This window comes from Micromesistius poutassou (assembly GCF_964030765.1).
Source record: "Micromesistius poutassou genome assembly, chromosome: 15".
In the NCBI taxonomy this organism is placed as follows: domain Eukaryota; kingdom Metazoa; phylum Chordata; class Actinopteri; order Gadiformes; family Gadidae; genus Micromesistius; species Micromesistius poutassou.
The window spans coordinates 4662910-4690325 of NC_140285.1; the positions used below are offsets into that span (position 1 = coordinate 4662910).

General features: G+C 46.8%; 2 protein-coding genes across 2 annotated transcripts; both read left to right on the forward strand.

The window, feature by feature from the left end:
• The first annotated feature begins 376 nt into the window (after positions 1–376).
• On the forward strand, positions 377–18113 carry LOC311360049 (kazrin-like). The gene is made up of 11 exons (XM_084480127.1): positions 377–733; positions 2139–2328; positions 4488–4624; positions 5649–5772; positions 11187–11395; positions 11655–11773; positions 12244–12475; positions 12730–12831; positions 15761–15927; positions 16748–16889; positions 17141–18113. The coding sequence occupies exons 1-11, from the start codon at positions 482–484 to the stop codon at positions 17297–17299; spliced, it is 1833 nt and encodes a 610-aa protein (XP_084336253.1). The 5' UTR covers positions 377–481; the 3' UTR covers positions 17300–18113.
• A 1576-nt stretch (positions 18114–19689) lies between these two features.
• Positions 19690–27199, forward strand: LOC311359363 (transmembrane protein 51-like). Its single transcript, XM_084479367.1, has 3 exons — positions 19690–19821; positions 21405–21937; positions 25136–27199. The coding sequence occupies exons 2-3, from the start codon at positions 21438–21440 to the stop codon at positions 25548–25550; spliced, it is 915 nt and encodes a 304-aa protein (XP_084335493.1). The 5' UTR covers positions 19690–19821; positions 21405–21437; the 3' UTR covers positions 25551–27199.
• The last annotated feature ends 217 nt before the right edge of the window (positions 27200–27416 follow it).

Genomic DNA, 27416 nt, shown 5'->3' on the forward strand with positions numbered 1-27416 from the left:
GTGGTATAATGAGAACATACCACAGCCTGTCATGATCTATTGCTTAAATATACTATGGTGAGACTAAAGGAGAGATAACCTACAAGACAGTCAGACAGACAGACATGCAGACATGGCAAGTGGATGTATATAGCATTGTTCAAACACAAGGCCATTTAGAGGAAAAAAAAATCATCATGACATGACAATTAACACGACAGAGATTCAACAACAATAAAAAAGTATGAGAGGGTAAAATGTCATTTTATATACATCCTACTTCTCCTTGTATAAACTGCTACTCCTCTATAAAAGTGTGGAGCCCTAGCTGCAAGACGGGATGGCACTTTGACAGACAGACAGACAGACGGACGAACGGACGTTGACTGTGTTGTACACGGCGACCTCAAAGTCACTTTACTGTCCAAACTAGGAGGAGCAAAGCGCCGTTCTCTCTGTGGCCCCCGGCCCTGCTGGGCTGACAGAGGGGCCTCATGAGGAGATGGGGCCGCGGTCAATGACCTCAAGTGACCGCGCCGTGGTTTGTTCAAGAGCCATGTCCGCCCTAGTCTGTAATGTAAGCTGTTCTGCTGCCTATATCTCTGATGTCACGCGGGACGACTCTCACTGTCTCCTGCCTCCCTCCCCCCCCCCCCCCTCCCCCCACCAGATCAGTAATTGTGTCAATCAGAGAATGGAGTTCCGGGTGTTTGAGCGGCTAGCGGACAGGGAGTCCCCCCGGAGGTACTCAGCGGTAAGACAGGCCCCACCCCCCCTAACCACCAACCACCTCCTCCTCCTCCTCCTCCTCCTTGTCGTCCTCTCCTCCTCCTCCTCCTCCGACTGGCTCCTCCTCCACCTGCCCCAGCCCGTTTTTCAACTTTGACCCGAGCCTATCTAACTCTTAAGGCCCCCCCACTGCCTGTGACGTTGTGGTCGTGGAAACCACCCCCTTATGCCACGCCCCGCCCCGCTCTCAATCATTTCTGGACGTTTTTTGATTAACCCGCCCCCCTGCCCCGCCCTTTACAATGACCCTAACAGCTGTGTGGACAGCTGTGGCTAATTCACAAGTGTGTGTGTGTGTGTGTGTGTGTGTGCGTTTGTACGTGTATGCATGTTTAATGTAATCGGGGTAATCAATTGTCACGGAAACGGCCCTGAGGAGATGGCATAATTTCCTTCAGCCAATTATTGATCGTGGGTTTTGGTGAGTGATTTGACCGCGCTGCATGTAGGAGACTGTGGGGGCTGGGCGCTGATGACTCTTAATGCTGATTAATGGTGTGATGACATGGTGTGGGACAGCTCGGCCTGGCACGAGGAACCATAACAAAAACAAATTGCAATGTGTACAGTACTCAGCCGCCTCATGCCCGGTGAGCTATCGCTGACAGGCCGTTGTTTAATGCTGTTGTTATTGATCGCCCCTCTGTCACTCTGCAGAAGGTCTCTGTCTCTCTCTCTCTCTCTCTCTCTCTCTCTCTCGCTCATACTTAATTATCTGTTCCTCCAGTCTGAATCTCCTTTCTCAATACCTTCCTCTTTTCTCGTTCTCTTTCCCTCTCGTTTTATTTATATCTCATCGTCTCATAACTATTTATACGTATATATGTACTTTTTTTTCAAATAAATCTGTATTCTTCGCCTTCACCGTCGCTCTGCCAGTCTCCTTCCCTCGCTTCCCCACTCTCTCTCCTTTTCGCTCTCTCTCTCTCTCTCTCTCTTCCCCTCTGTCATTGTTGTTGGAAACACTCTCCTCTTCCAGATAATCTGTTTGTTCTATTCCTGATCTGCTGTGAAGAGATTTCGCTACCGCAAGACACAATGCCACAAACGCACACACACTCACTCACATGCACAATCACGCATTCAAACCGCGTCTTGTGGTCACATTTTGTGACACATGACGCATTACTGCATCCGTGCATGACGCATGCGGGCAGCCACACACACAAGCACACACCAAGCCCAAACAGTCACACACAAAAAACCCTGTGACGTGCGCACACACACACACACACACACACACACACACACACACACACACACACACACTTTATTTCCCAAGTCTAATAAATAACACCGCATTGGATGAGGTTCTAATGGTCTGTCTGTCTGTCTGTCTGTCTGTCTGTCTGTCTGTCCGCCTGCCTCAGGCCAAACAATCGTTAGCCACGCTGACCAAGGACGTGCCCAAGAGACACTCCCTGGCCATGCCCACGGAGACGGTCGTTAACGGCAACAACCAGGAGTGGGTGATGCACCCCGACCTGCCGCTGACGGCCGCCATCAGACAGAGCCAGCAGTCGCTGTACATCCACCCGGGACACCCCACCGACAGACAGGGTAGGTGGAGCCCGGTACACCCCCACCCCACCCACAGACAGGGTAGGTGGAGCCCGGTACACCCCCACCCCACCCACAGACAGGGTGGATGGAGCGTTGTACCCCCACCCCGGGCCCCCCCCCCCCCCCCCCCCCCCCGGGCCCCCCCCCCCCACCGACAGACAGACAGGTTGGGTGGGGGCGCTCACCACTCCCTTCATAAGCCCAAAGCACACAGAGCCTCACAGGTGCTTGCTTCATGTTTGCGGAGCGACGCAGAGAATAGGATCGTAGAATTGTTTTAACCGAAAAAAGCACACAGTAGTTCACAGTAGAACAAAGCGGGAGATGTCTTTTTCCCCCGCTCCCTTTCGAATAGGTCTCCAGTTTGTTTTGGACGATGTGATTTCATGTCCTCTTGTCATTTTGTGTCCTCAATGACATGGATCTGAATTCAGTCGGTGGCTTATGAAAAAAGTGATGGTTCAAGTCCCATTTCGTTCGGTACAGCCTTGTGGTTTGTTTTCTCCAAGTTGCCTTGGATTGGTTTGTTTCACAGGCTCAGTCTGCACAGCATTACCTAAAGGTCTCTCTTTTACAAGCAACACAAACGTGTGAGGTACATCATCACTTCTGCTTTATGTTGTTGACTCCAGTCGTTATTAGTTATTTCAAATTTCCAAGCCCTCTCTTTTTTTAGACCTGCATTCTTTCAGCTCAGTTCCAAACGTGAGTCCTCTGTTCCCGCCGCGCCGGACAGCGACGGCTGTTTGTGTCGGCTGCTGGTCGCCCTTCAGACCGGGGGCTTGGCCGCCCAGGAGTTGACATTTATGTTTGTATGTATCCCCCTAATTACTGCCCGAAAACACAGGCGGCTCTGTGGCAAGGGCTCTCTGTCGTCATAGCAACTACCCACAACGGTGACTCCATCTGACCTTGGAAGCTATAAATGCGCTGTGTGCCACATAGCTTGTTTGTACACATGTATTTACCAAGGTGTCCCCACTGTGTGTTTATTGGCCGGGACGGTGTCGAAGCAATGGTTCACAACCCACCTGTAGGCATCCTAACACCAATCGCTGTAGAGGACAGTGTCCATGAAAGACTAAATAGTGGCAGCAGTGCTCTTTGTGTTGGAGTGGAGGCTGTAGACGTCTGTAGAAGGTTTACAAAGTCAAAGTGAAAGAAAGTTCTCTGCAGTGTTTTGGGTTGACCATCAGGGTGAAACCATCTGGCTCTTTGACACCCACCCACACCAATATTCCATCCATCCCATCTGCCTTGAGGGAGTCTGCTGCTTCCGACGCTAACAGACGCTAACAAACACTAACGGATGCTAACACACTCTAAACAGACACTAACAGATACTAACAGACACTAACAGAAACAAACAGACGCTAACAACAACAGATCCTATATTGTCGTGGCTAGGATAGGATGTTTGACTCCCAGCCAAAAGGTGCTGTGTTTGATTCCCAATGTCCATCACCTCTGCCTAACCTGCAGGAGTCCTCTACCTAGGTGCTAACCCTCTACCTAGATGCTAACCCTCTACCTAGATGCTAACCCTCTACCTAGATGCTAACCCTCTACCTAGATGCTAACCCTCTACCTAGGTGCTAACCCTCTACCTAGATGCTAACCCTCTACCTAGGTGCTAACCCTCCACCTCGATGCTAACCCTCTACCTAGGTGCTAACCCTCTACCTAGATGCTAACCCTCTACCTAGATGCTAACCCTCTACCTAGGTGCTAACCCTCTACCTAGGTGCTAACCCTCTACCTAGGTGCTAACCCTCTACCTAGATGCTAACCCTCTACCTAGGTGCTAACCCTCTACCTAGATGCTAACCCTCTACCTAGATGCTAACCCTCTACCTAGATGCTAACCCTCTACCTAGGTGCTAACCCTCCACCTCGATGCTAACCCTCTACCTAGGTGCTAACCCTCCACCTCGATGCTAACCCTCTACCTAGATGCTAACCCTCCACCTCGATGCTAACCCTCTACCTAGATGCTAACCCTCTACCTAGATGCTATAATATAATAATAATAAAAGCATCTGGTAAAATGACGAGCCAGAGCAACCGTAACAACAGCAAACCACTGGGCGGGGTCTTCTATGGTGTGTAACGTGTCTTCTCCCCCCCCCCACCCACCCACCCCGTTCTCCCCAAAGTGGCGGCGGTGCGCCTGAGCCCGTGCCACTCGCGCCAGACCTCCGTGCTCTCCGACGCCTCGGCTCTGGAGGGCGACCGCTCGTCCACGCCCAGCGACATGAACTCTCCGCGCCACCGGACCCACTCCCTCTGCAATGTAAGACCCCCCCCACCCAACCCCACCGCCCGCCTGCCTGCTGCTGCTGCTGCTCCGCCCCACCATCCCCACCCCCCATCCCCCCACCGCCCGGACCGGCGTGGTGGTGGCCCCCGTCCAAAGCGATGGCCCCCCCCGTGATCCCTTCTGTAGCTCGGCGGGGGTTTTTTCACGCCATGTTTACCGCGAGCACGTTCCAGTGCCTCTGCTTCCATGCGCTGGTCGTTGTTACCCGGGGCAACGTCTGCCCATGATGTTGTTGATGCACTGAACGTGTGCGCGTCGCACCCCACTCACACACGAGACACTAGTAGGGGTTAAGGCTTACGAAGCATTATGAAACCCTTTTCAAACTAGTTTTAGTTTGAATTTTTGTGATGTGGCGAAGAAGATATCAATCTCCCGTAGACCTGTGTTAATATCAGGCGACCCCAAGTGACCCCTCGGTTGGGACGCATAGCCTTACTCAGACACACACACACATAGACACACACACACACACAGAACCACACACAAACACAGGCACACAAACACAGGTGCACACACATACACAACCACACACACAACCACACACACACACTGATACACGCTTATGCACACGCTGGGCCGTTGCCTGGCCTCCTGGTGCATGTGGCTGCATGTGGCCGGCATATTGTGGTGTTTTTCTTGCCATGCAACACATGCACCCCTGCTTCTGGTTCAGTGCTTTTCCCGCCTCTCTGCTCGGCTCAGTTTGATGCTAGTCTCTGCCACTTGCCCCCACCCCCCACTCCCGCCCGCCTCCTCCCCCCCTCGCTTCCTCTCGCTCGCTTCCTCTCGCTCGCTTCCTCTCGCTCGCTTCCTACCGCCTGATCCTCCTCTGCCCTTCAAATCCCTATTTTTGTTGCTCTTCTTATCTTCCTTATCATCTTTTCATCCATCTATATTCCCTTTGATCACCCCCCCTCTCTCTCTCTCTCTCTCTCTTTCTCTCTCTCTCTCTCTCTCTCTCTCTCTCTCTCTCTCTCTCTCCCCCCCCCCCCAGTCCCTAGAAGACCTGGAGGAGGCGAAGCGTAAGAAGAAGAAGGAGAAGATGGGTCTGGGCTCTCTGTCGCGGGTCTTTGCCCGGGGGAAGCAGCGCAAGTCCCTGGAGCCGGGCCTGTTCGATGGTACTTCCAGCCCTGATTATTACATAGAGGAGGACGCAGACTGGTAACACATAAACAACAACAACAACAACAAACAAAACAAGAGAAAAAAAGCCCATGCCTGAGCGAGCCAAGGGGGGGGTTTGATGAGTGGGAAAATAAGTCTAGTGTTAAATTGTTTTAGCTTGTGTGTGCGTGTGTGTGTGTGTGTGTGTGTGTGTGTTTCAGTGAGATGACGTTTGGTGTTGGGGGGGGCGGGGCGGGGCTTGTATAACAGTGTGTGAGTTGTTGGTCCAGATGGTGTGTGTGTGTGTGTGAGTATAAGTGACGATAAGAGTGTGAGTTAAGGTTGGGGGTTGCCAGTGGTCTTATCACAGTGTGAACACTAGGATCAGCCTGGACCTGGTGGAGGTTGTGTACCTCACAGTGTGACCACTAGGATCAGCCTGGACCTGGTGGAGGTTGTGTACCTCACAGTGTGACCACTAGGATCAGCCTGGACCTGGTGGAGGTTGTGTACCTCACAGTGTGACCACTAGGATCAGCCTGGACCTGGTGGAGGTTGTGTACCTCACAGTGTGAACACTAGGATCAGCCTGGACCTGGTGGAGGTTATGTCCCTCACAGTGTGAACACTAGGATCAGCCTGGACCTGGTGGAGGTTGTGTACCTCACAGTGTGACCACTAGGATCAGCCTGGACCTGGTGGAGGTTATGTCCCTCACAGTGTGAGCGGACTGTGACCTGGTGTAGGTTGTGTACCTCACAGTGACTGACACGCGCCACACAGCTAAGTGCATATGTTTGGATGTATCTGCTCCCGCAAAAAAAACTGGCTGTGTTTTGGATTCTTACAATTGTTCTTATATTTGGACTACTTTATGTTCTTGTTTTGTTCATTTCATTTCACTGGAAACTTGAAGGACTGCTGTACATCTGTAAATAACAGTCGGTGTGCACTTTGTGTGCTTGTAAATGTCTCTTTGTCTCCTGAATGCCTTTTTGTTCATTTGTTTGACCTCCCCCGTTTTTAACCCCTCCAGCCCACCCCCGACCTTAACTTAAAACCCCTCCCTGTGTTTTTAATTGTCCCGCTCGGTGCATCTCTCCCCCACAACACCCCCAAGAGAACGGTGTCCTGTAGGCCACAATGCAGACTCCTGAATAATGAAAGAACCATTATAATAATACAATTATTAATTACAGTAATCGTATCAATAATTCAAAATGACGATCATTTTCATCATAATAATGACGTAACATCATGAAGATGATAATTATGACAATAATATGAATCATGAATGAATAATCATAATTTGGCTGTACAAGGATCCTGAGTATGGCCCTGCAGACACCAGCTACTGTTTGCTCTAAATCGTGTTTCGTAACTAAACTTAGACAGGCCTAGTCCCTGCAACAATCTCACGGCAATGACAAGTCAAACAGGACATGTCGCAATTCCCAGCAGGATGTCTTCACATGCACTGCACAAGCGTATGTGATGCATGTGAGCCATTCTATGGAGCTGCATACGTGATTGGATAACATCATCTTCCATTTCAAGTCAATATGCTATAGACTAGCCTTTATTCCATGGTATAAACTAAATGCAGCAGTTGAGCTGATCGTAGAGATACAGCGTAGCCAGGTTGAATTATTATAGTAATAATGCTAGAGCTGAGATAAACTCATATAAATAAGGTGGCATGGCTTATGGCTACTTAACCAAAATCAAACCATAAAGAAATCAATTTAAGTATATAAGTATCTACCATTCTGCAAGATCTTGTCAATGTTCACTTTAAAAAAAGTGTTCAAAGCTATGTTTTAAAATACATTGTTTAATGGATACTTTAGCAGCCTAGCTTCTGGCATCACTCTCGCAAGTACATAAATTAACAAGTCAATTCATGAATAATGCCAAGAAAGACACCTTATTAATAACGGGGTGAGTGCCAAAGGTTAATAGTGTTTGCCTTATACCACAATGGCTGCCTGTCTAGCCGTAGGAGTCTGCATTCTGTCCCCGGGAAGCCACTCTAGCCCTGGTATTGAACTAACTCAGTGTGTCTGTCTCACCTGGAGCCTCACAAAGAAACCAGCTAGTGGCTGTATCTCCCCCCGTGTAGCAGCTTACCAGGAAGGAACGGGCTAGGACCGAAGCTCCGCCTGAGCCCTGTCCACAGAGTGATTTATTGATGCAGGGATGTACCACCCAGAGGCCTCTCCGAATGAGGAAGTGGTGAGATGACATTAGTGAGACATTTGGTCATAAACCATAAGTGAGATAGATGGTTTTAACTGCCGATAGCAGCCCCACTTAGATAGCCCTCCACTGGTTAAAACACACATCCATTTATCACTGCTGTGTTTTTCAAACCAAATCCCTTTCCCCTACCCCCCCCACCGCCCCCCCCCCCCCCCCCCCCCGCCCCCCCGCTTCGTATTATTTTACCAACAAATACTTTACTTTTTTGTAAATGAGATAACCTGACAGATTTAAAGCTATTATAATGAAAGAGTTTTATTTAAGTCCCAGACGCGGTAGGCCTCGCTGGAGAACGTCCGAGCCGGAGGTCCTGAGATGTTTAGTTGGTTAGAGCCAGGGGAACCTTTGAAGGCATGACAACAACATAATGTTCTGCAGAATTTAATGAGGAAAAAAAAAGTATTTTAAAATAAAATAAAAAAGAAACACCTTTACATTGGAATGTGCCTGTCCTCTCTTTCCCATGTTGATGTCTGTGTTTGTTTGTTTGTGTGTTATGCCGTGTCTCTGGTTCTATCTCCTCCTCTCACACTTGGAGGCTGCCATTTTAACACCCTCTACCGTGGCAGCTTCTCTCCCTCCAGCCTGCCCACCCAGAGAAACGCATCCCAGTAAGGCTCCAAAATGGCTTCCTCTTCCTTCCTCTCTCATTTTAAACCAATCAAACAAAGCAAATTGAAATTCTATGGATAATAAAATAGCAGGAAAAAACGTGGAGTTGAAAAGGAAGCCATCTTAGGAGCTTGTATGTCAACAACACACACACACAAATAACCTCCTGCCTGGACTTGATCCCTAACCTGCAATACTGACCCCTACTGCCCTTTGACCTCCTCCTCCTCCTCCTGACCACCGGGGCTCTGAATACAGACATGTGACCAAGGAGCGTGCATTTTCATTGGTGCCAGGCGCATTGTCAAATTAGAAGGCACCCAATCGGCTGCAAGTTGGGCAAACACTTTGGTGGAGGTGACTTGGTCATGCCTGTTTGTAAACTGTGTTCCCAGACTCCAAATAACACTCAGTAACACCTTCAAACTTACTTAATACAGAGCTCTTCTTCAAGTTGATTGATCATAAAACTATACTGCTTTATTTTACCAAGTCTACTCATGCGTTGTCCTCCGCAATTTACCTAAAGGGCATATGCTAATATTATACACAATAGGTTGGAAGTCCCAAATCACTACTCCTACCTTATTTCACCTGACTATAAGAGCTTTAAGAAAACAAAGCATTTCTCATAAATGCTCTTACTGATTATTTTTCTATTACAATACATTCACAAACCGCCCAGAGGCAGATTGCAACCAAAACAAACACGCACAATAAGAAATACATTCCTTTGATGAATAAATAGTTTTAAAGAGATCCATTGGGATTAGGACCAAATTGCACATTTTATGTGCAAAACACTTGCTTACATTGTTGACTACACATGCACACATAATTGTGAGGAGATTTAGGTCCTAACTACTTCATCATTCTCTAAAGCAGGGTTTCATAAATGTTTTTTTTTTAATGACAATTTAATTGTGTCCGTGTTGTGGGACCAACCGAAAAACTCTGAGCGCACCAGAATTTAGGATCCCTTCATTAAATGAAGTAAGACCATATTATACCATGTATAGCTCTCTCTCTCTCTTATCCTTTATCTCTCTCTTATCCTTTCTCTCTGTCTCTCTGTTTCTCTCTGTCTGTCTGTCTGTCTCTCTCTCTCTCTCTCTCATCCTTTCTCTCATCCTCTCTCTGTCTCTCCATCTCTCTTTCATTATCTCTCTCTCTCTCTCTCTCTCTCTCTCTCTCTCTCTCTCTCGGCTTAATGTGGACCACTTACACATGTACAATGAACAGCTCTTTGGACAGTGCGTTTCACATGGCAGAAATAGGAAGTAGAGTGGGCAAGTATGCTGGTGCTAATACTATGAGCGAGATTCATTGTCACTACTGGATTGAAACCAGAATGATTTAAATTGGATTGGGTTGGATAAGCATATTGGAGAGAGTAAATGCCCTCTCAGAGTCAGAAAGTAGATCTATTGTATATAGCAGAGTTTTGTTTTTCTTCTTATTTCTTTGGGGGATCTCGGCTCAACCGTCCAAGACAAAGGCAAAATAAAATGAGGGAAAAGAAAAACAATACCGACGGTAATAAACAAAACATATCCAGACAAGCATGGCAAAAACACAATCACACCCAACAAATCAGTGAAAGAACAAAGACTGTTAGGCAGACCCATAGCAATAACACAAGGTTTCCTTATCCATTCTCCAAGCTCCAAATGCTCCACACAAAGTGGATGCAATTAGGGAGATCTTTAAACGGCTCTGAGGCTTTCACTGCTTTCATAGATGGCTCAGTTAGCACAATAGAGTTGATATTCACAATGCTGAACCTGGGACTATCAAAACATCATTGTTGTGGTGCGGAAGCATAAACAATGTGCGTTCACACTGGGGGGAAACGTGAGACAGGAAGAATCTGGGCCACTACAGTACTACTGCGGGTCATCACTTAGAAGACGGGAGGGAATTTATCAGTCGTAAAAGTAATTAGAAACCAGGGCACACACACACACACACACACACACACACACACACACACACACACACACACACACACACACACACACACACACACACACACACACACACACACTGCGGTGTCAAGAACGCCCCTCGCTAAACTGTGGGGAGTCTATTGCTACGTAATATTACTGCTGCTACTACTACTAATAAGAATAAGAAATAACTACTACCACAAAACAAAAACTACTCATATCTAATGCAATAATAATAGTTATTTATAACAATAGGAAATAAATAATACAGTTGCGTATTGAACTATAAATCAAAAATAACAATCTTGAACCCCAAACAACCATGTCCGTTATTATAAGTATGCTGATGGATATGATTAGCTTGTTGTCATGTAGCCAAATAGCTAATATGTTAGCAGGCCTATCCTATTAGACGTTTCTGGAATGCAGCACTTCAATGGGACACGAGGTCTGTGTGTGTGCCATTGGATTCATTTGAATGTGGTTTTCTAATCTACCTTAATCGACTTTTGTCCACCTGCTACACCTTCTACGACCGCCTCCACCTTCACACGCGAAACCACCACACCCCACCCACCTTCCCCTCTGCTCGTCCAATCACACAGACTCCGACAGTCTCTCCAGCCCCACCCGCCTCAGTCTGAGCCTATCGGACGGCTCGGAGGACCAGCTGGACCGCCTCCAGCAGGTGGAGCTAGCCAGGACCACGCCCATGTCTCAGTGGAGGGCGGGCACTGTGCAGGCCTGGCTGGAGGTTGTCATGGCAATGCCCATGTACATCCGCACATGCTCAGAGAATGTCAAAAGTGGCAAGGTAACGATGCTCATTTTAAAGTTTTGTGTGTGTGTGTTCTGCTAGTCAAATCATTCAATTAAATAAGAGGAAACCACGTTACCAAACAGGTATACATTATTATCAATTCCATTTGTATTTTATTTTATGACATTTTATTTTAATCTAATTTATTCTGTCTGCATTGAGTGGCTTATTAAAATCAAACAATATGGCTGATGCTGGAACTCGTCAAGCGGCCAGGGATGGGTCTGACGGTGTTGGCCTGGGCGGTGTGCAGGTGCTGCTGGGGCTGACGGATGAGGACCTGGAGATGGGGCTGGGGGTCGGCAGCTCCATGCACCGCAGGAAGCTCCGTCTGGCCATCGAGGATTACCGCGACGCGGAGAGCGGCAGAGGGTAACGGGAGGGGGGGGGGGGGGGGGGGAAGAGAGAGAGAAGAGAGAGAGAGAGAGAGAGAGAGAGAGAGAGAGAGAGAGAGAGAGAGAGAGAGAGAGAGAGAGAGAGAGAGAGAGAGAAACTTGGACTGGAGCCCTTGTCTCAGACTCCTTTACAAGCTGATGTAGGGTTGTGAGGATGGAGTGTTGGCGCCCTCTGCTGGTTTTAAATAAGGTGGCAGGCATGGCGACCTGACGGCTAGACCTTCATCACAAACAGTAGCCTAGATCTTCCTACACCATCTCTTTAACATAGCTCTGTAATGTAACGTAAGGTGTTAATAAAGTGAAAAGACGGGTTAATAAAGTGTCACAGCAGAATGTACAGGACAGTAATACGAATTAGACAAAAAAACAAAAATCATGTTAACTGCAAGGACTCTTGTTGTACACCGACAGTGACCCTTGGCCGTCTGTCCCTCTTCATCATAGGCTGTCCAAGGCGGCTGAGCTCGACCACCACTGGGTGGCCAAAGCATGGCTCAGCGACGTGGGCCTGCCTCAGTACTCGCAGGCCTTCCAGGGCCACCTGGTGGACGGCCGTGTGCTCAACTCCCTGACGCGCCGGGACCTGGAGCGCTATCTCAACGTCTCCAAGAAGTTCCACCAGGTCAGCCTGCTGCTGGGCATCGAGCTGCTGCACGGGCTCGGCTTCGACAAGGAGGTGGGTGGAGCGGAGACACGCAGACACGCGACCGCTAGCGTAGCATACAACTCCAAAAGGGTTTATTTAAATGTGTGAGAGGCATGTGTGTTTTTTTCTTTATAATGATGATCATGCGCGTGTGCGTTTGTAAGTGTTTTTGTGTCTGTCTGTCTGTCTGTGTGTGTGCGTGCGTGCGTGCGTGTGTGTCTGTCTGTGTAGCACGTGAGCATGTTAACGCCTATCCCCACCTCTGTCTCCTCCCTGGTGTCCAGGCCCTGCAGGCGCGCCGCATGCAGTGTGAGCACCAGAGTGCGGACCCCCTGGTGTGGACCTCCCACCGCATCATGCGCTGGATACGGGAGATCGACCTCAAGGTGGGCGGGGCAAAGGATGAGAAGAGGCTGTTATGGTTCCGCATTGACGCAACGCAAGGGGGTTTACGGACCCGCTACGTCCTTGCGGACCCTCCTTGTGTCCACCGCTGCTTGCATCGAGGCAACGCAGCAGCAAGGGCTGTGATTGGTCCGCTAACGTAAACCCGACGCAGAACCAAGACAGGTTCACGACTGCGTCGAAGCGACTGCGTGGTCCTTGCGTCAACGTGGGGCCATAACTTAATATGGCACCGCCAAACTTGCTCTGGTTTATAGCTTTGTGCTTTTAAAACACACTTTTAATTATTATTATTATTATGATATGTTTAAAAACAAACACACGATCCTATCCCAAAGCATCTTACAACACCATGAGATATATTCTTTGCATGGGCGGGCCCCTGTGGGAATCAAACCCTTAACCCAGGTGTTTTTACACCACGCTCCACTGGAGCTAGGCAGTAGCACACCAACACAACACGTGTGGTCGTACATTATGCCTCTAAGAGAATACTAAACAGGAAACAGCTTCCCCTGAGTGAGTAAAAAGACTCAGTATATTATAACTGGGTTTACTCTACGCCACTCCTGAACAGGGAGAGGGAAACAGCAGTCGGTAATGTAATCCTCAATCCTGGGCTTGCTGTTTACAGAGCTCTTTGTTTGCTCATGACGGTAATGTAATATGAATATCCTGAGCCAACAACGTTGTCGCATCGCGTTGAAAACACATTAGCATTATGTCACCGCGGAAGGTTTAATGAAGATAGTCCTCACTCGTTGTTTTTCGCTTTCTTTGTTTATTTAGCTTTCAAATCCCCAAAGAGGTAATGTTTTAAATGATACACGGTTATTATTGGTTATTGACATAATGTCTCAGGGAATCTCATCTACACAAAAGCATTCATGTAGAATCAGAGATATTGATTAATCGTAGTGTGGAGCGGTGGTGGGTATTTGACTTACATCCGGAAGGTACTGGGTTCGATCCCCGCTGGCCACGCTGTAAGTAAGAAGTAAGAAGTCTAACCCCTACCTGCGCCTTACAGGGCCCCTTTCTTACCACCAAGTGTGGTATTGATTATTTATTACACCACCCAGTTGTATTATGGATAGATTGACTTCTAAATGGCTGATTATGGTCCCACGTTCACGCAACGCAAGGGGGTTACGGATCCCTTACGTCCTTGCGGACCCTCCTTGCGTCCATGACTGGTCCGCTCACTAAAAACCGACGCAGAACCATAAAGGTTCACGACTGCGTCGAAGCGTCTGCGTGGTCATTGCATTGCGTGAATGTGGAACCATAATCTGCCCTTCAGTCTACCCAGTGAACTGTCTTCAACCTGGGAGACTGGAAGGCTGATCTATCCATCAATCATCTTGGTGGACACTGCCACATGTGATGTCACCATAGAGTAGTTTTGAAAAGGGCTTGCAAGGCAAGGCAACTTTATTTATATAGCACTTTTCATACACAAGGCAGACTCAAAGTGCTTCACATATAAACATTGCCATACAATAAAAAAAATAGATAAGTAAAAAGTAAAATAGATAGAAAATAAAGGCAAAGTTAAAAAAAAAACATTTTAGAAAGGCAAAGTTAAAAAAAATGCATTTTTGAAAGTGAGAAAATAAAGGCAAAGTTAGTAATATAAAAAAAAATAGATTGAAGCATTGTAGATTTAAGATTTAGCAGAAAGCTGTCAGAGTTGGGGCAAGTCTTAAATCCTCAGGGAGTTTATTCCAGCTATTTGTTGCATAGTAACTAAATCCTGCTTCCCCATGTTTCGTGTTTACTCTGGGGATAATTAACAGATTGGTCTCAGAGGATCTTAGCGACCTAGAAGGCTTATGTAGTGGAAGCATATCAGTTAAATATTTTGGCCCTAAACCATGTAGGGATTTATAGGTTAGCAACATGATTTTAAAATCAATTCTCTGACATACAGGGAGCCAATGTAACGATTTAAGAATTGGTGTAATATGTTCACATTCCTACCCTCTCCGGGTAGGAAATGAGTCCTTAGCCCAAGTGAAGGAGTTTAAGTACCTCGGGGTCTTGTTTGCGAGTGAGGGTACGATGGAGCGTGAGATTGGCCGGAGAATCGGAGCAGCGGGGGCGGTATTGCGTTCGCTTTACCGCACTGTTGTGACGAAAAGAGAGCTGAGCCGCAAGGCAAAGCTCTCGATCTACCGGTCGATCTTCGTTCCTACCCTCACCTATGGTCATGAGGGGTGGGTGATGACCGAAAGGACGAGATCGCGGATACAAGCGGCCGAGATGAGTTTTCTCAGGAGGGTGGCTGGCTTCTCCCTTAGGGATAGGGTGAGAAGTTCAGTCATCCGGGAGGAACTCGGATTAGAGCCGCTGCTCCTTTGCTTAGAAAGGAGTCAGTTGAGGTGGTTCGGGCATCTGGTAAGGATGCCCACTGGACGCCTCCCTTGGGAGGTGTTCCAGGCACGACCAGTGGGGAGGAGACCCCGGGGAAGACCCAGGACTAGGTGGAGAGATTATATCTCAACACTGGCCTGGGAACGCCTCGGGATCCCCCCGTCAGAGCTGGTCAATGTGGCCCGGGAAAGGGAAGTCTGGGGCCCCCTGCTTGAGCTGCTGCCCCCGCGACCCGACCCCGGATAAGCGGACGACGATGAGGATGATGAGGATGTTCACATTTTTTGGGCTTTGTTAGAACTCTAGCAGCAGCATTCTGAACAAGCTGTAGTTGCCTTAGAGGTTTTTTTGGGAGACCTGCAAGGAGACCATTGCAGTGTTTACATAACAGTAAACACCGTTAACTTGATAATCATGAAGATGCTATTTCCCCTTTAATGTCCGGTATCTGAATTCACTGTCAGGCACTTAAATAATAAATACTAATACTTTAATACTTCTGAGTTATATAAGAGGCGTTCTTGTGACCTCCAGGAGTACGCCGACGCCCTCCAGAACAGCGGCGTCCACGGGGCCGTGTTGGTCCTCGACCCCACCTTCAACACGGACGCCATGGCAACGGCGTTGGGCATCCATAGCAACAAGCACATGATTCGCCGACACCTCGTGGAAGAGATGCAGAGCCTGGTTGGCCCAGTCAGGTGAGAGAGAGAGAGACTGTGATGTTATAAGATACGACTACTGAGAGAGGAAACTGAGAGCATGACAGGGAGAGAGGAAATATAAGGGAGATGGACGTTGTTTTATGACAGTTACATGGAAAATTGAGACCAAAAACGTCTTGTTATTTTTTTATATCGCGATGACGGCGTGTGCAAAGGAGGATGATATGGCTTCAGTTTGTCCATGCGATGTTATCTGCTACGACTACATGGCAGAACTATTTCTGGAAGATAAACAATCTCCTATTCCATCTTCAAGCACCGGCACAAACACAGGATAAACAAAGCAAGTTTATTTGTGTCCGTGTCTCCTAATTTAAGCTTGCCGATATCTAGACAGTCTCTATATATAAATATGAAAGGCTTTCTGAAATGTTTTTAAGCATAATTTGACACAATGTGAAACCACAAACGGCATACCATTTACCTCTCTTCTGTCCATTCATGTCTATTCCTCTCTGTGGTTCTCTCTCCGATCACTCTTTCATTCACTCTCACTCCATTTTGTACCTATCTATTTGTCTATCTCTCTCTCTCCATCTATCTGTGTCTCTCTCCATTCTTTTTTTCTCGCTGTCTCTCTCTCCATCTATCTGTGTCTCTCCATTCTTTTTTTCTCGCTGTCTCTCTCTCCATCTATCTGTGTCTCTCTTCATTCTCTCTGTCTCTCCATCTATCTGTGTCTCTCCATTCTTTTTTCTCTCTGTCTCTCTCTCCATCTATCTGTGTCTCTCTCTCCATTCTTTTTTCTCTCCGTCTCTCTCTCCATTCTCTCTCTGTCTCTCTCTCTCTCTCCCAGGGCGAGTGGCCTCCAGGACTATGAGAGGCAGAGTATGGGGACACCCCCCTCGGCGCGGAGGCAAAGCTCCCTGGGACGCCCGCCAAGCTCGTCCGGGCGCCACGCCGACGACGAAGGCTCTCTGAGGAGGAGGGCGGTCAAGGTGGGGTCGACCATCTTTTAAAACAGCTGCCTCTAAATAGCTCTACTCCTTGGGCCCCAAGTGGAGGTCAACTCTTGTCTGTTTGTTGTCCTTCCATTCGTTGTCATGCAACATCATCAAACTTAATGTATTAAAGGCGTCAATACTTTCGCCTCACATCCGTGGAGCCCAAGGATACATATGGTTTAACAATTTAACGGAAATTAAAATAATAGTTAGTTGAAGTCATCTCATTCTCTCCCTACCTTCAGCCCCCTACAGGGTTCAGCCCAAAAGCCCGCAATGGAAGGGACTTCAGTTGCCATGGGAGCTATGGCTCGCTGCCGCGGGAAGCTTGCGACGAGACTTTGCCCAGATCAGAGGGGAGTCCAATCCGTGGCTACACCACGATTGAGGTCACCAACGTATGAGATCATGGGAGCGGTGGAGCGCAACCACCTGCTCATCGCTCTGAGATTTGAATCAGGAACAATTCCAGTCTGTGCTGCACAGTCGGACAAGAGATGCAGACTTTTTCTGGATCTGAAATGTTTCCTAGTAGACTGAATGCACTTTTTAAAAACGCAACTTTTTGAATGAAACTTTTTTTTTTTAACCAGTTTTGTAGCATCAGAAAATGTTTTATGGCTCATTTTTGGCAGGCTGTTTTGGCTTTTAGGAACATTGATTTCCTGGCTTCAGTTGCCCATGTTGAGCTAAAGAATGACTTATTTTTGTATTTTACGTGAAAATGTTTCCTTGCTGAATGGGAAGTGGCTGGGTAATGTGTTTTTGTGGAGTGATTCTTCTTCATTAGCATAAACTGCCACATCATTGTTTACAATGAGATCTGTACAGGACACTGAGATTGCTCGCTGACTAACCAGTAAAAAAAGACTTGAGAAAATAGATTTTATAACATTTGCTTTGCTAGTACTTTTTCAGTAACTGACGTCTGTAATGCCTTGTGAATAAAGAAAACACTGAACAAAACAAATGAAAAGAAAAGAAACTGTGAATTTTACAAGTTGAACAAGTTGCCCGGTAGTTTTCTGTTTTTCATGTTTTGACAGTGGTGTCCAAACAATTACTGGATTATTTCTTCTGAATTGTCTACCATTTTCTAATTGTTATTGAACATAAAAAATATCATCAGAACATAATCACGATGCCAGCCATCTGAAAACAGACAATTCAAACAGAAAGATATATGTATAGCTATAAGATATATCAAGAAAATAACAAAACTAGGTCTTCCTTATACCTGTAAGGAAATAAAGGTTATCCATCAGATAACGGTGCACTGTTTCACATTTTATCCTCAGTGTGTGTGTGTGTGTGTGTGACAGAACTGTTAGAAGAGACTAGACTAATTGTGTTTTTTATTACTCTGTTGGGAAACAGGAGCTTAGGGGTGTCTGCCTTATGAACACTGTCTGCACATGACTGAGCCCTGGGTATGTTGAGCCTTGAGTCAGCGATACACTGAACCCTCATATACTCACCCACTCACCGCCTACACACACACACACACACACACACACACACACACGGTAACACCTGAAGAAATGTAGTCTCCTCCTCTTCGTCTTCTTCCTCATATTCACAAATTCCCAACAGTAACTAGACAATGACGCATGTCTTTAAAGAAAGCCCCTAACTAAGTGCTCTCTATCTGGTTGTCAGGCTGCCTGTGGGCTATGGCCAAGCCCATTTCAACTCTCCACTCACCCACCTATAGTCCTGGAAAACTGAGCAAATCATTGTTGGCTTTGACTTTGTGCCCTTGTAAATCAGACGCTATCTGCGTCTGGGAGAGGCATGAGCCATGCAAAGGTGTGTTAGCTGACGTAATAGCACCTTCCCTGTTAAGGCATGTATTAGTATCCGTAATCAGTAGCTAACTGTTACCATCATTCAGATTGCATTAGCGTGTATGATATAAAACAGTGTAATTGACGTCACAAGTGACATCAATGCTAACTGGGGAACAAGCCTCATAAAGGTCCTGCTGATCTATACGTAAGCAGGATATCTGTGACATTATTCTGCAATATCCTGTGTGGGGTGAAAGGGGTGGGAGCTGGAGGGGAAGCCCACAGAATGAGACCAAATACTTCCTTCTTTTCTAGTTCACATCACATTAAGGGGACTGCACTGTAATCAAACTGGCCTTCATCAAGTAACCTTTTAAGACTGTATCAAGTGGGGGGAATTCCCTAGGTCCACGATATTAACCAACCCACAGGCCACCATGTAAAATGAACAGGGGTTTTCAAGTAGCCATCTAGAGAACAAAGCAATACACCATCAATTGTAGGCTACTTGAGTTTGTGTGTTTGGGCAGTTTTCAAGTTTAAAGGAGAGTTTAAAAAGAGAGTTTAAAGGAAATTTGGGTTGAAATTAGGTAGGACCAACCGGTCCCATCTGTCCACAAGAGGAGCAACATGGCTGTGGGCCATTAGGCTAGGCCTCTGTCAAAATACACAATTTAAACATTGATCACCAATACATTTCTGTGACCATTGTGGCATCTTTCTTCACTACATTAGGGTTAACATATTGTCTAGACTTGAATTCATTAAACGGGAATGATGAGTTCAAGTGTTTTTCAATGGCTGAACAACAATAATGTATTTGGTCATAGATTGGCTAATCATTGATGGTCACCGTTTTGGCGCTATCAGCGGTCCAGTGACCGCACGGCGCCCAGTGTCTGTCATCGTGAATGGGCATCTTCTGCAGCGCCGTCAGCGAAGGGTTAATAGCAAATCTAGCTAGCTACCGCCTCCTCCTCTGGTCATCCGAAGGAAAGTTCCTGGTTCTACCGTCTCAGAATATAGGTGTGCTTCTTTTCCCCTCTGGGACAGCTCCAAAAGAAACGGAAACTTTGAGAGAGGAACGGCTGTACGTCTGCTAGTGAGCCACGGCATGTTTTAAAGGCGATTTCAAGGTAATTAGGATGTGATGGTCTTCCACATACAAAGACTGATCACAGAAAGGCTTTCTTTTGTGAGCATCACGATTGTCTCTGCGATCGCCCCCGGGTGAAGATTTTCGATTCGTATTTGTATTGATTGTATGTGTGGACAGACTCTATTGATGGTAAACGTTAATTAAAGTAACAGTAAAGTAGGTATCTCCTTTTCAGCATACGTTGTATTCGCTTTTCTATTTAACCACCTACTGAGAATAGCCTAACTTGGATGCCATTGATCGGGCACACACATTTTTGGGGCGGTGTGAGGTCTTATTATAAAGTTCACTTTTCCACTACTTTTGATTGTGGCTATTGACCCGAACATGAACACTAACTAGTCAGCGCATACTTGGCGTATCGTGATGGTCGATTCACGTCCAGTAATGTTTCGCTTGTGGTCTATATTGAGTTTTTTTCTAATAGCATAGAAGAAATACGAAGGAATAGGTGTCGTTTGAGGCGGTGGTGGGGTTCGGTATGATGTTCATATCATGGTGAGGTGAATCCTTTTATTTTGGTAAAGCAATATATGTGGCAATCATGAGGAAGGCGGCGTTTATGATTCATTCCGCGCATTCTTTGGGCAACGGCAGTGGTCGAGAAGCTGGCTGTGAATTCTCGTCGGGGAAGAAATGTACAAACATCAGGCCCTTACACAGGTCTGAACGTGCACATGCAACCGTCCAATGAATTCTAAATTAAGAGCCACTTAGTTGATCACATCCCAGATCTAATCGGACTATGTTGATTCATAATCTTACAGAAGGAAACTCTGAGTCAATCCTGCAGGCCAACTTTAACTCAACTAGAAACGGTGCACAATGGCCGCATTTACATCTAAATGCAAATAGGGCGTGTTAATATTTATTTGAAGTTGTGTTTTTATGACGGCATGACTTTCCAAAAACAAGCAAAAAATGAAAGTATTTTTAATTAATAAAATATGCCAAATATTGTTGCATAACTAATAATGACTGAAGCAAACGGTTCCTATTAATTTTACCAAGTCGGATAAATGTAAATAGGAAAGGACCAAGCCGCTTTCTTATCTAGCGTGTTCAGGTTTACACCTCGTACGAGTCTGTTTGCAATTCCAAACAAACCTCTTAAGTGTCAGTGGTTGTTTTTCTAGAACAAAAACAAATGACCCCAGCCACCCCTCCTTCGACAAGAATCTAAGAGCTCTGGGGACCCCCACAGGAAAAATATAAAGTGAAACATTCATGAGATTAAGCAACTGAGAAATATAAAAAATACAGACACACACTGATGACTCTCAGCACATTTTCCAGCTAACAATAATGCTAGTCACATGTGTCCGTCGCACATCGTCAAAAAGGATCTGCTGATTCTGTATTGCTTCCCTGTTGTTTATCTTTGACTCGACTCCTCACATGTCTCCCTCACCCTTGCTCTGTGTGTGTGTGTGTGTGTGTGTGTGTGTGTGTGTGTGTGTGTGTGTGTGTGTGTGTGTGTGTGTGTGTGTGTGTGTGTGTGTGTGTGTGTGTGTGTGTGTGTGTGTGTGTGTGTGTGTGTGTGTGTGTGTGTGTGTACAGTCTGTCTAGAGTGGGGAATCACCACAGAGCAGAATGCGGGTCAGTAACAACGGGGCCCAAAGCCCTCCGTCCAATGCGGGGAACACCACCATTGCCAACAGCCGCACCCGCCAGCACCACCACAACAACAACAACAACAACAACAACAGCAGCAGCAGCAGAAGTGTGGCGGGCAGCAACACAGAGAACTCGGGGTCCCAGTACGCCATGTGCGCCCTGGGGGTGGGCCTGGTGGCGCTGGGCATCGTCATGATCGTGTGGAGCGTGGTGCCCGCCGACGGAGGCAAGAACGACGGCGGCCCCTCAGAAGACGGCGGCGGCGGCGGCGGCGGCGGCAGTGAAGAAGGGAGGCCGAACAACCGCAACAAGGTGTCGTCGGTGGCGTTTGTGCTGGTGGGCTCGGGGGTGGTCATGCTGCTGCTGTCGCTGTGCCTGGGGATCCGCAACAAGCAGCGGGAGCAGCAGGGGCTCCGCGACGCCGAGGCGGCCAGGCAGGCGGGCGTGGCCGGCGGCCCGCGGGAAGACGCTGAAACGTGAGTCAGGCTTGAGTGAATCACTTCTGCCGTGCGGCTGTCAATTAGCAAATGTGGTTTTATTTATGTCCGCGAGGCAGAGAGGGTGAAGGCTGGGTGTTCTGGTGTGTGTGGGGTGTTTCTCAATGCCTCTGGTTGGACGAGCTGTGACCCAATGTGCAGTTCACTAATTATTAAAGCCCGTGTTGCAGGTTAACCGGAAGTTTTGATTAATGGGTACATAAAGCACTCAAAGTAAGTATTCATTAATAAAATGTCTCCAAAATAGCGTTAAAGTCCAGTTTTTGTCGTTTTTGGTAGTAACGGGTGTTTTCTTCCGTAACTCAGCGATGATGTGGGGAGACGTGGTGGAAGGTAGCCTCAGCCTAGTACTAGAACTTAGACTGGGTATCCCCACCCCCATCTGCCGGCGATTGGAATATGCCCTGCACATGGGGATGGCAAGGAACATGTTTAATCTTCCTGTTTCCTATCCCAATCCGTTTGGCACCAATCACCAAGCTGGCTTTTTTCACCTGGCGCGCTATTGGCTGGTTAAACACGGTGACGACAGAGAAGCTTCGCAAGCAGCCGAAGCAGAAGCCACCGAAGCGGAGCAAACGCTACCCGTTGCTGCAGCTGTCGCTGCTGTTGATGGTTTCAGGGGCAAGTTTTCTTTGAAAGCTGAGCAGAAACTTGCCCTGGAGCAATTCATCCAAAGAAAGGATGTATTTGCTTTACTGCCGACTGGTTTTGCTAAAAGTTTAATCTAGCCCCGCTGGTGGCCAATTGCTTGCAGCCATTTGAACTACGCCCGCCTCTTGCAGGAGAAAATGACGGCACCCTTACCAGACCAACGTGCAATCTACGATTGGACTTGGTCTTGCAATAGCCAGGCTAACTAGAACTAGGGCCTCTGGGATGAGGAAGAGGTGGCAAGAACCACAAAATACATGTATGATGGCCCACAACCGTATCATTTCGAACCTGTCAGATGTGAGAGGGCGAATGAGGAATTACCGAAAACTGATGTCCGTCAAAGCCGATTAAATGCATGGTCAGAGGAGAATGGGTGAAGAGTTGCTATCATTTAGCAACGCAGCAACGAACGCTGGAGTCTATGAACAGCAGTGCATATAATAACAACACTTTTTTTACTGTCAGTGAATAGCACCGAGTGAAAATCAACGTTTTCTTTATATCTAGTGACAGTGATTGTGTTGTTAGTTCAGATACGTACCGGTACTTAGTCAGAAGATCTAGAAATAGAAGGCATAATGCTAGCTATGGGCTAACTTGCCAGTCCCACCTGTTCCCCCCCAGATAATCCCTAAAAAAAATCTTCCCCCCGACGTTGTAAACACATTCCCGATTAGTTATCCCACGTTTTGATGGTAGCCTACTAGCTCCAGTAACAACATCTTTGCCTAGTGTTTATTTCTAAGCTTTTACCCAGTGTGCGAAATACCTGTCAATATTCGTTTGGTCCCATCTCCCGATTGTTGCTTAATACCGATCTACATTCCTTAATATGCAGTAGGCCTATAACATTACAATATTTCATCGATGCAAGCCAAGGCAATCAGTCTATAGCCTACATGACAACACACACGCACACACTTAACAATTTTGATAAACCGATATGCTATAGTATTCGTAAAGCAACACTGACATAGGAGGCTGCATTGGCTAAAGTTGTTTTGATGCACATTGTTTTATAACAAGGAGAGGCAAAGATGTGCATTACAATGCAAACACGACAATAATTGGCATCAATCTGGCGCATTTAGAAGAGCAATCAACTGAATAAATGGCAGGTATATAGCCAGACACACAATCAGTGAACTTGCAAATGAGAGCCTGCAGTATGACCGATCCTGTGACATTATTTAACCATCCATCTACAGCAAATACGATCAGACAGATACATCATTGACACATAAAGCACAGTCGTCCAACCCGGCGGATGCTGACAGCCCACAACGAGCCAAACATCACCACGGCGGGTGTGCTCTCTCTCTCTCTCGCACACACGTTCACAAAATTGGACTCCAACTTCTCCAACTCCAAGGCTAGGCTGCTTCACTAAGACCACAACTAACCATGCAGTAGTGCGAAGCCGGGAAGGACACAACGCACAGTTGCACATACTCATCTTATGCACAACAATCAGTTCTACCATCAACATTCAGTCACTGCAAATATTTAAATAGCCTCTTACCTTAAGTTAGGATGGACCCCCAGTGTGTGAGTGATACACTCTGGTTTAGCTTTCGCTTGCTATCCGTTTTTAGTATGCCTTCTCAACATTACGTCCTTCTTCTGTTTGGCGCACATGGCTAATTTGCATACGTGCACAGGACTGGCTAGCTCCGCTTGGCAAAAAATATTTATATATAACATATAACATATTTATCTATATCCATCAACGCATGTGTCTAGTTTTAATGTGATGTCTTTTGTGTATGTCCAGTCAGACTTGTTGTCTCCCTTGTTCTGTGTGGTCTTGTAGCCTACTGTCCTGTGTGAACCGAATCACCAAAATGAATTCCTGACGTTTTGTGTCGTTTGGCAATAATAAATACTTGAATAGGCTATCTATCTATCTAGGCTATCTATGTATATATATCTATGTATTTATCTGTATAATCTGCTGAACACTCTCTTACTAGTCTCTACTCTCAAGGGTCTCAATGGGGCTTCAGTCTGTCGTCTCCCCAACGTGACGTCATGCAATGCATTGTGGGGGAAATGAGAATCAATTGCAAACCGCTAAAATCGTACCTTCTTTTTCGTATTAAATTCTGTTTTGTGATACCCAACAACATTAAATACAATGGATAACCGTTGAAATGTTTATTACCAACAAGCAAATTGCACAAAAAAAAAAAAAAATTAACCCTGCAACACAGACTTTAAGAGTGTGTTTATTCCCGATGGACATGGTGGAGGTAAATGCAAAATATTGCAAGTTAATTAAAGCTATTGTTGCCAGGGTGTTTGACTTCCAACCAAAAAGTTCTGTATGTCTGCACACTATCTAAGGCTTAGACAGTTAAGCTTAGATTCTAAGGCTTAGATTCTAAGCCCTAGCGGCTCCTTGTCAATACTGTCACTCAGAATACTCCTTTGGGCCGACCCATATGTATCTGTCTCCACCCTGGATGGTCAGTTTTATTTGACCACCGCATTAATTTGTGTTTCCATGACACCCTGAAGGGCCGAGGAGCACGCCCAGCGGTTCGCCGTGCCCAGCTACGAGGAGGTGGTGGGCAGTGGCCAGTACCCCATCCGCCAGAGCAACCTCCGCCAGAGCTCCACCCACCTCCCCTCCTACGAGGACCTGGTGGAACAGGCGGACGGCTTGCAGTTTGAGAACGAGGGCACGGCGGGTGTGGTCGTCGCCGGGGGAGACCCCGCCTCCGCCGCCGCCGCCACCACCCCCACTGAGGGCGTGGCACCTAACCGCAGAGCCGGGAAGACCGCGCGGAAACTCCTCCACAACAAGATCCGCAGGATTAAGTCGGAGAAGCTTCACTTGAAGAACGTGGACAACAGCCAGGCACCAGCGGGTCTGAGCATAGAGCCCCTGACGCCCCCGCCTCAGTACGAAGACAAGGTGCCGCCCATTTAGCGGCGTGCGTCGAGAGGGGTCCGACACACCCCGAACCATGGGTGGAGAGGGGGATCCCCTGCAAAGGCCCTTTCGAGGATCACCTGTGTCATGTTATGATGCAGTAAAGGAATACAAGTCCTGTTGGCCGTATCCGAAACGCCACCGTCCGATGGCTTAAAAACCCTGATGGAGTGAGGGCGTGGAATGCCGATACATTGGAGTATATTTTTGACACTTGGGATCCAATGGATTATTCCCACAGCCCCGGTCTTCATGCCGAAAGTTAACAGCCAAATACTGTTGTTTTCTATACCCACATGGGGGTCGCACTCGCTCAAAGCCTGGAGTTCTTTCCTAGCCATGTTAGCCAAGCATATTGAAGAGCTTCATGGGGCGTTGAAATGCAGTGTTCCTATAATATTTAGGTATAACGGATACGCAGACATTATTCACCTTTTGACCTTCTACCACTTAGCTGTGTGTGTGTGTGTGTGTGTGTGTGTGTGTGTGTGTGTGTGTGTGTGTGTGTGTGTGTGTGTGTGTGTGTACTTGCTACACTTTGGCCTTAGTGGCGGTTCCTTGGTGAGTGGAGGAGTTGGTGCTGAATCAAGAACACATTAATTTCTCTTCCATTTAATGTGGGAAGCAGAACTACTTGGTATATAAATACATTAAATAATTTATAAATATATACATCAATTATGGATGAATAAAAAAATGACCTAGTATTTCACGTGAAACCTTGCGGTTGTACCCATAAGGGGGAGAGACTCTGCCTTTTGTATTGCTGAACCACGTTCCACCCGGGGTTGTGAGGCAGGCTGGAAGTGGGCCAGGGCCTGGTGAAAAGACTGACGGCCTTCCCGTCGTCATGGTGAAGGGGGCTGGGCCACAAAGAAGGCACTGTGGTCTCGGCTCTTGTCTCATGCTGTTTCCCTCTTAAAGATGAGCAGTGAAATCCTTTCCTTCTTTTTTTTGCAGCGAGCAGCTGTATCAGGGATCATGGGCTTTATCTCGCTCCCTCTCCCTCTCCCCACCACATTCCCAACCCGGCTTGAGTCACAGAGGGGTTTGTTTTATCCCCAGCATAGTAGGAATGAATGAGGGCCAGCATGGAAGAGTCATACTGGCCCCGGGGAGACTTCAAGCTAACACTATCACATTCATGGCGGCATAGTGCCCTGCTGAACAGCCAAGAGAGTCAGTCAGAGTTGTGTGCCGTTATATGGACCGAATAACTTTGCTGTGAGTCACACCGATAAAGTGGTCAGGTGTGTTTTTTTGTGGAACAATGGGGACGTTTTCCTAAGCATTTTGATGGAAATTCACTGCCGTGAGGCACCCATTACATTGTCATGGTGAAATTATTTGTGTTGTCAAAAGTGACCCAACAGGTTTTTAAGAAGCATACCGGCAATACTGTTTTTTTTAAAGTCAAAACTGAATCTGTTTTTGTCCAGTTCAATTGGTCTGTGTACCTCATTTTCAAAGAGACAGATGTGAACACTTTTATAATCATTTTGTACCAAGTTGAATGATTTAGTGTTGTTTCTATTCAGCCAAAATGTTTCAATTAATACTTGTATTAACATGTAAAGTGTCTCATGTATCGTCCATTTGGAGGGGACTTCCTTCATGTATTTAAAAGTGCTGTGAGAATAGATTTGTATGGAAAGGAATTCTTGGAAAGTTGAATGTTTTGTGTTTAAAAAAGTAAGCATGAGATTATTTCTTTTGTTCATAAATTAAATGCTTCTAAATAATCCAATAAGTTTCTTGTGTTAACCACTTGTATCCAAGCAGAGGAATATTTGTAATAATCCTGGCGCATTAACACAATGCAGCTTTCTGAAATGTTAATAACTTTAACATTCAACCTCTCCG

What these genes read in the sequence shown, in the direction of transcription:
- LOC311360049 (XM_084480127.1), top strand. Translation starts at nt 482, where the DNA reads ATGGGGCCGCGGTCAATGACCTCAAGTGACCGCGCCGTGGTTTGTTCA. An exon ending in ACACCCCACCGACAGACAGG is followed by an intron (nt 2,329 to 4,487) that starts GTAGGTGGAGCC and finishes TTCTCCCCAAAG; the next exon opens with TGGCGGCGGTGCGCCTGAGC. An exon ending in GACGCGGAGAGCGGCAGAGG is followed by an intron (nt 11,774 to 12,243) that starts GTAACGGGAGGG and finishes TCTTCATCATAG; the next exon opens with GCTGTCCAAGGCGGCTGAGC.
- LOC311359363 (XM_084479367.1), top strand. Translation starts at nt 21,438, where the DNA reads ATGCGGGTCAGTAACAACGGGGCCCAAAGCCCTCCGTCCAATGCGGGG. An exon ending in CCGCGGGAAGACGCTGAAAC is followed by an intron (nt 21,938 to 25,135) that starts GTGAGTCAGGCT and finishes GACACCCTGAAG; the next exon opens with GGCCGAGGAGCACGCCCAGC.